Here is a 14,449-nt window from a genome sequence, read left to right on the forward strand (position 1 = left end):
TTGAGGTTTTCATTACTTAACATGTTAAGGGACTCGAGTTGGCCCACACTCCGGCTTAAGCTTCCTTTTCCTGCTGGGTTTGGTTGGAGGCTTTGAGGAAATGCTTGCAGATTGTTTGTAAAAAATATAAAAGATTATAATTTAGTGAGTGGATTTATGAAAATCTATGAAGGCATAAGGCTGTGTTGTGAGTCTTTTAATCTTAATGAACCAATCTATTAATTGATAAGTCTAAGTCTAGGTCTAGTTTGATTCGATTCACTTTCACTTTCATCTCCACCACCATTAATCCTGTAGCCGCCATTAATAAATTTGGAGAAGACTTTTGTATAATAATATCATTTGCTATACTACCTTAAGATTTTTATATTTTATCTTATTCTTTTTAGGACATTAATTCAATTGTGGTGGTCCTATTTCTATTAAAAAATCCAAGGAGGATTTTATTACCTTATTTAGCTATTTTCTATTATATGCATTTATCCAAATTTACTATTGTAAATTAAAAATATAATAATATTTAATTAAATGGTAACACATTATATATCTAAATTAATATTTATAATTTTACCAAAAAATACTATAGTCTTAGAAAACAAAAAGAAAAGTTGGTTATTTAAAAATTAATATAAAATAAAATAACATCAACCTACTTTGGCACAATCAACATCATCCATGATGATCTCTTAATCAAAGGGTTGGAAATGAGCTCGAAACTGGCAAGGAGGAATAAAATGCTTTCCAACGTTCGGGAGATGCCGGCGGACGGAGGTGGTGGACTTTTCCTGTTTGGTAGAGGCTATGTTCATGCCAGCACTCACACATTCGATCATGCCGCAAGAGATGCAGTGGTTTATGTGTTACATTATTGATGCTAGCTTCAATTAATTACTTGCTATAAAATTAATATTTTTGGATTACGTTATAACTTCTTTTTTATTTAATTTAATAAATGTGTATTCTAATACAATTGGGAGCGATTGTCATTGTTAGGCCTAAATATGATCCGAATCGATTCGATCTTGAAAATCGATTTGATTCGATTCGAACTGAATTCGAGCTAAAAGATTTGGCTCGTTTTTAATTAGAGCCAAAATTGAGTCAAAGGGTGTTCGGTTTGGTTCAGTTTGAATAAAAAATGCCTTAGTACAGTTTTTTGTGCAAATACTTTTGCTCTAATTGCAAGAGATTCAATTGTCACTACAGTAAAAACTCCATCTAATTATCTTCAAACCTGCTTTTCACATTTTCATATTCTGTAAATTTCATTTTTATCCTTTAAATAGGGAGGTCATTTTTAAAATATTTCAATTGGACGTACAGATGAGATGATCTCCCATTTTTAATATAGTCTAGATATAACTAAACTGGTTCAGTCTCAAAAGTTGATTCGGCTCAAATTCTTTAGTTCGTTTTTTAATGGGAGTCGAACTAGAGCTGAGGGGTGTTCGAGCTTGGCTCAGGCCGAATCCACCCTAGTCGTTGTACAATGTTATCTAATTCCAAAAGCAATAGTGTTTTGAACAAGTCAAGACTCAATGCTGGTTTGAAAATATTGTTGAAAACTTCTTATAGATTGAGTTTGATAAATGGGATGTGTTTGGAATGGGAGAATCAACTTTCTAGGATTAATCAATATTTCAGTACTTTAAATTAAAAATATATACTTGGTAAATTGATTCATAGAACTTCAAAATATAAATTTAGAAAACAATTATATGAATTTATCTAATTTTGGTATTTTATATTAAAAATATGGTAGCATTTAATTAAATGGTAATTAGTATTTATAATCTCACCAAAAAATACCATAGCCTAAAAAAAGAAAATTTGATATTTAAAAATTAATACAATATAAAACGAGCAATACTATGTGTACCCACTTTGGGTACACAAATATATATATACTCATATGTGTCATCATATGATTGGTTATTGTTTTATTTTTAATTCAAAATCATCCAATCACATGATGACACATATAAATGTGTATACATTTATGTACCCAAAATAGATATACATAATTTTATTGACGTAAAATAGCATGTGTCATTAAATTTAAACCTCCCGACAATAAATTCTGTTCTATTCTTTCCGCTGTTGTTAGCCTGGAAATCCACCCAATAGGCAAGCAAGTTGTCATTCTGATATCATTGCCAAAAGAAGAACAACTGTTTGATTGTCACAGAATTGGTAAAACTTTATACGCCACGCCACAAAACACCAGACCAGACTAACAAGGAACAACTACAATTATATACACACAAACTGCATCCACATTACCATGCCTCTTCAGTTGTATCTCAACTGATAACACAATGAAGCCAGCGCGGTTTGTTTGCAGTTTTTTGTTCTTATGGCTTGTTTTAAGCCAGTCTGAGGATTTGGAAGTTATAGAGAGTGCGCTTTCTGACTTACACAGCGATGCTGTGGCGTCTAATTCTACTTCCAACCCTGTCATGGTCCCGCTCACTCTTATTCATGGAGCTGATTCTAAGGGAGCGGGTATATATTCCTTATCTACTTTTAGTTAGAATATCTTCTTTTATTTGCGTTCAGATTTTTTATTTTCGTTTATGTTTTTATTCATGTTTGATGTCTTTCAACGCGGCAGTGTGTTTGGACGGAACGCTGCCTGGTTATCATTTCCATCCAGGGTCTGGATCAGGTGCAAAAAGATGGATTATTAACCTGGAGGTTTGTGACAAATCATGTGTTCAATTGGGTAAAGTTAATTGGCAGCTCTTTGTTTGAGTGTCTATATTTTCATTTATGTGGTTTGCATCGATGCAGGGAGGTGGGTGGTGTAATAACATTAGAGCTTGTGTCTATCGTAAAACTAGCCGTCGCGGTTCGTCGAACTTCATGGAAAAGCAAATACCGTTTACAGGAATAATGAGCAACAAAGCTGAAGAAAATCCTGGTTTTTTTAACATCCCCTTGCTTTTATTTATCATTTTGATGTTCAGCTCCTATCGTCTTTATGTTTTGAATGGCCTTGCTACGTTTTCAGACTTCTTCAACTGGAACAGAGTTAAGTTACGTTACTGTGACGGGGCATCTTTCAGTGGGGATAGTCAAAATGAGGTTGGTTATAACAGAGTCATTTGTGTTGGCATTATGAGCAATCATGCTTTTAATGAATCTCTGTATACTCAGCCACAGTAAATTTTCGAGTTCCTTTGTGGGTCTGACATCATAGATTATGCTTATTTTGAGCTATTTTCCTTTTAGGAAAAACAACTTAATTTTCGAGGACAGCGTATCTGGTTAGCTGCCATGGAAGATTTAATGGCCAAGGGAATGCAAAATGCTGAACAGGTTTTGCGTTTAACATGCCACCTTCTTTCTCTATTTAATTTTATTTAACTTTGAATTTATAATTGTTTTATGCATAACTCTATTCAGGCTCTTCTTGCTGGATGCTCTGCTGGTGGACTAGCAGCCATTCTTCATTGTGATGAGTTTCGGGACTTATTTCCAAACACAACTAAAGTAAAATGCCTAAGTGATGCTGGAATGTTCCTTGATGTGTAATTTTCTATAACCTTTCTTCTCTTAATTAAGATATTGATTGAGTTTTTATATTTTATTTTAGTTTATCCGCCGTCACATTTCATGTAAAATTTTCATTTGTTCTGCAGAGTTGATGTATCTGGTGGACGCAGCATAAGGAATATGTACGCAGGAGTGGTTAGCTTACAGGTACCACAGAAAATTTCAATTTCCATGATCGAAAATCAAGTTTTAAATATTTATTCCTGGTAAATTTTTATTGTTTTGCTCTTGTCATGGGTTTGATCATAGAAATAATACTAAGTGTTTTGCTATAATGATGATATTTGAACATAAAAATCAGTGCTTTTTCTAGCCTTTGAAACCTCTTTCTCTGCTTCAAACTTGCTAATATTTTTCTGGAATATTAGGGAGTGCAAAAGAATCTGCCAAGAACTTGTACCAGAATGATGGATCCAACTTCCGTAAACATCTCTCCTTTCTTAATTGACATTCACTAAACTTCTAGATTTCAAACAGTGAGAATAGCTGAACACTGAAATGAATTTTCTTTACTCTCTCTGTACTGTAGTGCTTCTTCCCTCAAAATTTGGTCGCAAAGATCAAAACCCCTTTGTTTCTTCTCAACGCAGCATATGATGTATGGCAGGTAATTCAAAATTCACATTCGTTGGACTTGGCTTCTTTCCTTTCTGATTGGGATCTTAAATTGATTCACGTATACTTATGATCATCAGATCCAACAAAGTTTAGCTCCATCGTCAGCTGATCCTCATGGTGACTGGAAACAATGCAAATTCAATTATGCACGTTGTAATTCTTCACAGATCCAGTTCCTCCAAGGTCGCTCTTCTTATTTATTTCTGTGATGTAGTGATTTAAATTTTCAGAAGATAACGAAATTTAAATATGGGCATGCGTTCATTTCTATAATCTCTTTTCTTCTTACCCTTTCACGAAGCAGATTTCAGGGCTCAAATGCTCATTGCTGTAAAGACTTTCTCGGAGTCAAACCAAAATGGCTTATTCATAAATTCGTGCTTTGCTCATTGCCAGTCTGAGAGGCAGGATACATGGTTTGCTAATGATTCGCCGCATATTAAGAACAAGGTTTGCCAGTTTTCATAGTTTGGTCAACATGGATCTTCTAAAATAAAACCTTTTTAAGTAATCTGTGATTATGGCTGGAAATACTCTCTAGTGGGCTGGTATGACAGAAGAAATGGGGTGGATAAGCACATAATTTATAATACATAATTTGTGACTCAGAATAAATTTATGCAGGGATGAGAATTAGAAGGATCTATATGTATGTACGGTTATAAGTTGGGTAATTAGGAATGATATCGCCGGGCTAAGTTAAAATTAGTGTCATGAAAATTCATTGTAATGATGTGTTAATTCTGCTTTTAATATGCAGAGGGTTGCAGAATCTGTTGGAGACTGGTATTTTGATCGAGCAGCTGTTAAGGCTATTGAGTGTCCATTCCCCTGTGGCAAGAGCTGCCACAATCTGGTGTTTAAGTGAGTGAGTGAGAAATTATTCATCAACCACAACAAAGGTGACTCAGACTTCTCAGTTCCAACCTTTGGAAGATTGCGTAAGCAGGAAAGACTATAGTTGTACTTCAGAATCAAAGCAGTGAATTATATATTTATGGGCCTTAATTCTTCAAGTTGAACATTGAACAACACACTGTTAACAAAACAGAATCCCTGTACAAGCTGACAACAGACACTTGATAATAAAATAATACACCATCAACATTGAAGGCTCCATCTTGGTCGGGATCGTGTAATATTTACAAGCCAAGAGATTTACAGAGTATAGTTCTGGTGTGAAATGCAAAAAGATAAAAGAAAATAGAATCCCCTCAAGATCAAAAAGCTAATCTTCCAAGCAAGAAAAAATGAAGAGAAAAACCTTCAAAAGTAACTCTTTTTATAGGAACACTCTTCGTCCAACGAACTTAGTAAGTTAGGAGCCGGTAATTAATAGATATATATATACAGTCAAGTAGTGTGGCGGGGTGCAGATGCAAGCGCCACTGCCTGTGCCCATACCTTCAGCCGAGCCTTCACGTCTCTTGGGTCGTCACCTGAATTTATCAGAAATTCCATACTAAATCAGCGTCAAAGAAAGTTTACAGAACCCCAGGAATACAGAGAAGCAAGCTCTCCTTATCACTATCTTTAGTGTGTGGCTGAAAATAGAGGGTGAAAAACTAACCAGGACTCGAGATACGCCAGTTTGCGATGGGAGAATTGCCGCCACTGCTGGTGTCAAGTGTTGGTCCAGATAATGAAACACGGCTAGTCAACTCCAACATTCTCTCATGTTCCAACTCAAACCCCAGATCTCTACAAGCCTTCATTTCCTCCATATCCATACACAACGACCTTCTTCCTCCCTTTGGCCTTGTTATTACCACCACTCCACCCCCACAACTCCCTCCTCCTTCACTTTCCCCACTCAACACTTCTTCATCTTTCTTATTAAACTTACTATCCCACCATCTTTCTCTTACGATCTTCCTCCTCCTCAAGTTCCTCTTCATCTTTTGTTTTAACTTACCCTTTTGAACTTCATTATCACTTGCATAATCTTTGACAAGAATCAATTGTTGACCGCTTGAACTTCGACTTCTCCAGCGAGGTGGTGTCGATGGCAGCGAGTAACACTCTGGTTCTTTTTCTGAATCAGACGACAACCCTCCCAATCCTTTAAATTCTTTATCATCAGAGAATTCTTCATCAGCATCACCATCAAAGCTCTCAATAGATAATCTTGACATAGACATCCTCATGCGTTCATCGTTATCATCTTCATCTTCGTTTGTGTACATGGAGCTTGTACACATGGACAGCCTAGACAAGTTGTGGGGCACTTGATGTTGGTGATAAAATCCATCATCAGCATCATCATATTCATCTTCTTGCGCAGAAGATATAAAATTCATACTTTCATCCGACGCCATCGCTGCCAAATCAATTATTCTGTACAAAAACTATGAGCTTAGAGCAAATAAAGAAAAGAGCAAAGAATAAATAGAAGAGAAAGAACATAGACGAGACAACGCGCTCTCTACTGCTTGAGCTACTGTGAATCAGTCGTCTAGAGTAAAATTTATCGATAAGGTCGATGTAATAATATAAAGTGGTAAACTCATTTTCTTAACCATCTACTCAGTTATAGCACCCCGTATACATTTCTTTCCAAATTACCCTTTAAATCGGTAAAACTCTGAATTTATAGTTGATACAATAGGCAAGGGAAAAAGCGTGTGATAATGCCACGTTGATACTCGAGTTCTATCAAGATATACATGGATTTGAAATACAAGAGACACCTACCACCACGATTTCCTATAGTCTTATTTTACTTGCTCAATGGCCTTCCCTGTTCAGCATAATATATGAATTTAAGATCCCAACAAAAATATTTTACTAAAATGAAGAAAAGAAGAGCCCTTTTCCCACTGCTGTTTTCACTTTTCCATGTCAGCACAATTCAATATCCCAATTAAATTAGAATCCAATTCCACAATAATAATATTCTTTAAACGTTGGATAAGAAATCCCATGTGTTAAAAACCAGATTTGGGTTTGTTTGGAGTTCGAATTTACCCTCTAAGAGTTGAATAAATCCGGAGGTTAAAGAAGGGTAATTTAGGAAGTGGATAAGAAGGGAAAGTAGCTGTGAATTTGGCAGCATTAGGCCGACCAGATTGCTATTAAGTTGATGAGGCTGATGCATATAACCGCGTTTAAATGGACAGCTGTCCGCGTTTTAATAAGTCCACCACAGCGACTCAGCTCAATCAACTCCGGCCCACGTGGCAACATATCTAGCACCCGATACTCTACTTATCCTCTGGGTCCTTCCTAGAACAGCAAAGTTGGAGGAGCTGTTGCTTTTACTTTTTTTTTTTTAATTATAATTAGATTTTAATTAGTAATAAGGCGGCTGCTTCGTCGCATTGTTCATTAAGATGCTGACACGTATCCAATTTTAAGTATTACTTAGTTGAATTGAATGGCTTAATTGGTCAAAAGCTCAAACGTCGTTAGCATGATTTCACTTTACCATAATTCTATAACAAATCATTACATTCAAACGCATTGAATTTCCAGAAAAAGCCATCCCAACTACATTCATCTCCGTTTTCAATCTTTCTTTCCAAGTTTTAAAATTGTAAACCCAACAAATGCCCCACACGAAGAGCATTTGAGTCTGACTCATATTGGCTACACATTAATTGCCGACACGTTAGCAAATGGATAGGCACTGCATTGGGCTCCAAATCCTTGGGGATCGGAGAGATGCTGTTTTGTTAGAAAGAAAGTCCAAGGAAGACGACAGTGTAATTAATATTTATAACACTGACTGTCGTTTTTCTGCTGTTTTACCGGTTTTACTGAAAAAGAAGATTAAAGCTCATAAGCTCTGTTCAGATTACCTTAACATTTTGTCACTGTAAATGGGCCTGGTGTCTCCTTAATGGGAAGAAAAACTCCGCGTGAGAGATTAAACGGGTTAATATTTTGGCAAATTGTTTATTGTGATCACAAAAGCAATAGTAAGAAAGTTATTGATAAAACAGATAAATTTGTGTGCCCATGACTTTTTCAAAGCACTGGTGCATACTTTTAATTTGAAGAATCGATAAAAAAGATCACCTCTTTATATGTACCAATGACTTTTACCTTAGCTTTATTGATAAAACAGAGTAGTGAAATCAAAAGGCGTTTCTGTATTTTTTAGATATCCTCTTATCTTGGCCATAATGTAAACGAGGGGCAGAATTTGGAATGTTTCACATTAATGATATGGAAATTTCTAACACAATTGTTAGGCCCCATCTTAGATTGTGATTAGGATGAACAAAGATAATTTAGGAATTATCAAACATGATTAGAATCACAATTATGGATTGTGATTAGGAGGAATAAGGGAAATTTGAGAATTATTAGTGAGGGTTGATTTACATTAAGATTAGAATAAGATTCCGATTAGACCCTACTACATTAGGGTTATGAGTGAATAAAGGGTAGAGTTTAGGGGATTTAGATTATCCTAGGAAAAAAGACTATGAACAAAGAAATCTTTTTTCGAAAGGTATTAGCACAAGGGGTTCAAGTCTTGTGCTTATTAGTTGGAGACTCTAGCATGATGTATCACGACAAAGCATACCCCTAATTTTTTTTATCTATAGTTACGGGCTCCTAGAGTTTACTGCAAAGGTTCTCTGGATTATCAAAAAGTATTAACATTTACGAGATTATTCTCATATGACATAATTTGAATAATGATTTAATAAATCCTTTTTGAAATTTATTTACAAAATAGACAATTTTATCAATAACATTAAAATTATGTGTATCTAATTTTAGATATTTAATTAAATATTCACTTTATTTGAATATTCAATTAAATACTATAAATATATCATTGCTTCTATTAATGATCAGCACATCCTAGTGTGCTCAGTAGATAAGTGGGCTGAATAGCATTATCCATTTACACCTTGTCCACATAATTGGGCCACCTCATTTTCTAAGTGAAGCTGACCCGTCACAATTGGCTGGTTGTTTATAAATGGGGTTTTGTTGGGAAGTGGAAGATTTACTGTTTCCCCTCCCTCTCTGGTTCATTTTATTTCATTAGCTTTTCTGAATCTTTTTGTTTTATATTATAAAATACAACTAGGCCGTATCTATCATGCTGTTTTCATTCCCACATTTCAATATAAAGAATCTCCCTGGGAAATATAATGATTAATAAGTCAGACAACTTGAATAATCAGATACTGTGATATGATTTCTTGCCTGCAAGTTTAGTTTTCATTTTCATAATCTTCTAGATGATGTTTTAAGATGGAATAGGTTTGATTGATAGTTATATTCTAACTAATTGATTAGTATTAATTCTGTCTTAAACTAAAATTTATGATTATTTATAAGTTTAATATGTTGAAATCACTTGACTTGGATTGATAATGATGAAAACAGCATGCAGCAGCATCCAGTATCTGTTTGTACCCAAATTATTAAAATGTGTCAGCTTCTGCAAGCAAACACATTTTCTCCCCCCAAGAGTAATTTGAATGACAAAAGAGCGTGGTGATTTTAAATACAAGAGAAAGAGTGCAAACACATGACATGAATTTGATCAACCAGAAAACTAGACCGATTACTGGCTGCGTTTGAGAATATGGCAAACGATTCCCCTTTAAAATGAAGGCAAGTGGATGGCTACATTTGAGCTTTTGCAATTTTTTTACTATATTTATGCAGTTAACATAAAATTGACTTGGCCGTTCACTTGAAATGGAAATTTCGTGGTAGTATTGTTGAGTTGATAAAGTTTTGAGTTAAGATAATGATAAGAGTCCTAAAGGACCCACAAGACAAAAGCGTATATGCATGGTCCTCATAAGATTGGGAGTCGTTTTCTCTTTGTACGGACTCGAAGGTGAATGCTTCTGAATTCATATGTAGGGATTCTTCTTCTTACATGACAATGTATTATGAAACTGTTCACTTGAGCCTGTGTGCACGTTTGCACGTGTGAGAGATGAAGGCTAGCTGATGAAGCCTGTTAGATCCTTGAATTTCTGCCTGCTTCTGCAATTGTTAGGATTGTTTTAACGTGAAGAAAAAGTGACAGATGTTGCAAAAACGATTACGTTTTATTGATAAAACGATATGCAGCGATCACAAGACTCTTTTTTTTTCATTTTTCATGTATAAAAGGAGGACAAAGTCTAAAGCAGAGTCCCAATTGAATATATGAATTCATATAAAATTGTTCATGTGACTGGAATCTGACTGAAAAAGAAGGGTCAAGATGAAAAGTGAAAAAAGAAAGTAAGAAATTCCGTGAACTGAATAATAAACTTGATTGTTTACAGATAGAATTGCAGCAACACCAATGCATATGCTATGAGAAGAGCCAAGTAGAGTAAAAAAAACCCTGAAACAAGCCTTATTCTGCCAATCTACCCCACACGAAACTCAGCGACAAAAAGCTGAAGACAAGATTCCTTTTTTTTGGGTAAATTTTCTGAAACCAGATGGTGAAAAATGTTTGTATCAGACTTATATACAGAAGAAAAATCTTTGGCACACACTTGATTTAAAAAGTGAAAAAGAAAAAAAATAACATTTGTTGATTTGTTCAAGCCCCTTCCTTGTTGCTTCAATTAGAGGCTTCTCATGAATGCAAGCTAAATTGTCCGTACGTGGCAGTAAGTCTCTGGATCTCCTTAACACATATATCAGAATTTTGGAAATTTTCTTGATGCTGGTTATGAGGCCAAATACCGCTTGAAGAATCTGCTAGGAAATGTGTTTCTGATTTTATCTCATTGTATAACGATTGTGGAGTCTGATTTTGTAAAGCAGCAGCCATTAGTAGTGATGGGGTTTGGAAATATTCAGGCCACTTAATATCTTCAGGTTGGCTTTCCATAAGATTAATTTGACCCTCTTTTTCGGATGAGCTGCAATCTGCCAATCCCCATGGGAAGATACTGTTCTCAAAGAAGGAATGGTTGCTCTGCAACTCAGTGCTGCTACTGCTTACAGTTAGACTGCTACTATTACTGTTACTGTGGGGGCACCAGTTTCCCAGAAACGAGATCCATTGACATTAAAATAGGGCATTGAATGAGTATCAGAGGGAAGATTCATGGTTGTAGTCTTGAAATTCATAGGTGAAGCTGAAAGGAATGAGGAAGAAATAGGAGAGAGAATGGTGGAAATAGCATTGGAAGAGAATTCAGAATTCATGTTTAAAGATTTGCCGGTTTGCATAAACCAAAGGGAGGGATTAGAGGCTGTTGAAAGCCCAGCATTAGATGTACAATTCAGTTGTTCAACGGGGAAATGCCTTGCCAAATCTAAAGGCTGGCTGTTGGCAACAGTGCTTTCATGGTTAGATGTCATCAAATTTTTGTTCATGTTATTGCTGCCATCGATTGTTTTTGAGATGGAGGAGCATTCTATTTCCAACTGATAGGCTTGTGCAGCAACTGAAGTTGAACTTGGCTTCGAATTTTCTGTGTGGAGGAGATTCAATTCACCAGATACCACAGAGGATTTGTCTAAGCAGTTTGTGGGTTGATTCTTGCCTTCTCCATTTTCTATTTCGGAAAGTGGCTTGTGTGTTATAGGGTCAATACCTTTTTGCCTCAGCTTCTTCTTTAAGCAAGAGTTCCATAGATTCTTTATTTCATTGTCGGTTCTTCCTGGTAATTGTGTAGCAATCTGAGACCACCTGGAAAGCCACACGAGTCCAACAATGTTGACGACAGAGTTGCCAAGTGAATTAACCTAAGAATAAAAGAACATTTGCAGGGAGATATAAAACAATACCTATTCCCCAGAAATGCATGAAGTTCAATAATAAGGTTCTCTTCTTGTTGTGAAAATGTGCCTCTTTTCAAATCAGGCCTTAAGTAATTAATCCATCTCAATCTGCAACTCTTCCCGCACCTCTGTAGACCTGCCAATTCATCACAATTAGGAGTTTAAAAAAAAAACCATGAAAAGGGCAAAAAACACAGTACAGGTATTATATTAAAAAAAAAGAAAAAAAGAAAAGTGATGGAAGAGATTGATTACCAGCTTGCTTGGGAACAGAGCTCCAACAACCATGGCCGTACTTAGTAATATGGCGCAAAAGTTTCTCATCTTCCTCAGGTGACCATAAACCTTTCCTTAACTTCTGCTTGTAGCAGCAAGAGTGCCTCCCCATATGGAGAAAGTCTCGACAACAACGAGGAGAAAATCTTTTTTTTTCCCTGAAACAGTAACTTTGTTTGTCCTAAATAAAGTTTCAGCAAGGAGCAGTGATGAATATGAAAGGATTTGTAAAAGATAGATGCCTTGGTTAATAAAAGAAAGAGAAAGAAGTTCGATAGAGAAGCTAAGAAGATGAAGTGGGAAATGAGAAAGGGAGATGAATTAATATATAAGAGTAATCTCTCAAGAGAGAAAAGTCTCAATCATAATAAGGTCTTATAGCTTACTTTTTCTCTCTCTTTCTCTTATAAATTTCCTTTTATTTTTTTATTGGTTCGGCAGCAGGCAGGGAGAGGAAATGCGCTAACAGTCTGAGTTGCATTGCTTGCATGTGTCTCATCAGAGGTCTGAAAATTAATGCATGGTGGGGGCGTTTTCACTGATAATAAATACACTGGAGAGAAAATACAGGTTGATAGGAACCTATGCTTGTAACTTAAGTTAGTGAAATTACAAGCAGAGAATAATTTACGACCCATCTCAGTTAAATCGTTCTAGCAAATTTGACCAAAACACGACAACGAAGCTCCTTCCTTTCCACGCCAAAACACACAATTTTTTCCCTAGTCAAATCCATAAGCACGACACTAAAACAGGCGTTTATACGAACAACATGCAGGGACAAACCACTTCATCTGTGAAGAGAAACCATTGGCGTTGTTCATAATCTTTTCTCATTCTCTTCAACATGTATTTTCCATTTTTTCGATAAGTCAGGGGCCAAAACCCAGAAAACAAAATTAGATAAAGGAGAGTTAAGACTCCCAATAAATCACATTCTAAAATGAATTTTTGTTAAGAATGATGTTAGTTGCATCTTTGTAATCAAAACCTATATGAAGACTAAGTAAATGATGAGGTAAAACAAACTTGAGTTTATGATAAATGCTCTACAACTCTCTAGTAAGGAGTACACAAAATTCTAACAATAGTATAAACCCATCTATGAACTTACCTCTATCTCTAATTAACATTAATTATATTTGTAATGATTCGTTTTTTTAGAAGATGTCGCATGACATTAGAATGGTTGAGGTTTTGTTGTGACAAACTATCAAAGGAAGGAAAACCATCGAGAGGGAGAGACAGTTAACAATTACATCAAAAAGAGTAACTGGATATTGAAATTAAACTCTAAAGAGAGAAAAGTGATTTTTTTTAAACTTGATTTAGGGGAGGAAATATTAGTTTTTTAAATTTAAAAAAGAAAAATTAGATAAAATTTTAGTTTATTTTTAATATTATATATAAAATGATAATTTTACCTTTAAAATTAATTAATTTAATTTAGTTTTCAAAATTAAGAATTAAAAACTAAAAATATGACAAACTTGGGGCGCCCATTGTAAATATGATAAATATAAAGTGTATTAAGTGGTGGGTTAAACCGCTTTAAGAAGGAGACTGTTGGTATTACAGTTTCACTGCTGTTATCAATCTTTTGTAACAAATTGTATTCAGGCTGCGCATCAAATTTCGCGCGCGTGTGCGAGTATATATATATACCCATTGTTTGTGGAGAAAAACTTTTGTGTCTCAAAGAAAGCAGAATCCTCTTTTCTTTCTCTTCTTTTTAGCTATTGGGCAATTCTTCAAAGTCATGATTACTTTGAAAAGTTTCATCCTGACGTGGAAAGAAAATGAAATATTCAACTATACGCTGGTCTTTGTGGTCAGCTGTGGAGGCTATGGCCCTGACTAAAAGATTAGTAGACTCAAAAGCTGTGACTAATGGCAATTACCAATCATATTGACAGTACACTAACTTAGTGCATTTTCAAATGTTCACCCACAAAATTTGAAAATTGAAAAGTTAAATCCCACCTATAAATTAAGTTTTATTACAAAAATAAAAATAAAATTATTATTTTATTAATAATATTAAAAAATATAAAATTAATTATATTTTTTTCTACAGTTTTAAAAATTAATAATTTTACTATTATTTAAAATTTTCAAAGTATTTTTTCTCTCAAAATCTAAATATTATTTTTCAGATATTCTTCGGTCACCATTTTTTACAACTAGTAACAACGCTTTAACCTATTGTCTTATTAGTCACCAGATCTTTACTCTTCGATGCAAAAAGATGTAACAAAGATGTCGATTATTTTGGAATCGACGA

At 34.9% G+C, this 14,449-nt stretch overlaps 2 protein-coding genes and 1 pseudogene across 2 annotated transcripts; 1 reads left to right on the forward strand and 2 right to left on the reverse strand.

The window, feature by feature from the left end:
• The first annotated feature begins 2,265 nt into the window (after positions 1–2,265).
• LOC123223276 (pectin acetylesterase 3-like) lies at positions 2,266–5,295 on the forward strand. The gene is made up of 12 exons (XM_044646416.1): positions 2,266–2,505; positions 2,615–2,697; positions 2,794–2,923; positions 3,014–3,087; positions 3,235–3,321; positions 3,409–3,533; positions 3,645–3,705; positions 3,927–3,980; positions 4,088–4,165; positions 4,254–4,359; positions 4,481–4,626; positions 4,937–5,295. Exons 1-12 carry the CDS (start codon positions 2,319–2,321, stop codon positions 5,042–5,044), a joined length of 1,239 nt encoding a protein of 412 aa, XP_044502351.1. The 5' UTR covers positions 2,266–2,318; the 3' UTR covers positions 5,045–5,295.
• Positions 5,138–6,714, reverse strand: LOC123223277. Its single transcript, XM_044646417.1, has 2 exons — positions 5,747–6,714; positions 5,138–5,615 (listed from the first exon to the last, which is right to left on the reverse strand). The coding sequence occupies exons 1-2, from the start codon at positions 6,492–6,494 to the stop codon at positions 5,530–5,532; spliced, it is 834 nt and encodes a 277-aa protein (XP_044502352.1). The 5' UTR covers positions 6,495–6,714; the 3' UTR covers positions 5,138–5,529.
• Positions 6,715–10,381: 3,667 nt separating this feature from the next.
• LOC123222606 lies at positions 10,382–12,493 on the reverse strand (annotated as a pseudogene).
• Between the last annotated feature and the right edge of the window lie 1,956 nt (positions 12,494–14,449).

The sequence above is a fragment of the Mangifera indica genome, chromosome 8, assembly GCF_011075055.1.
Source record: "Mangifera indica cultivar Alphonso chromosome 8, CATAS_Mindica_2.1, whole genome shotgun sequence".
Taxonomy (NCBI): Eukaryota; Viridiplantae; Streptophyta; class Magnoliopsida; order Sapindales; family Anacardiaceae; genus Mangifera; species Mangifera indica.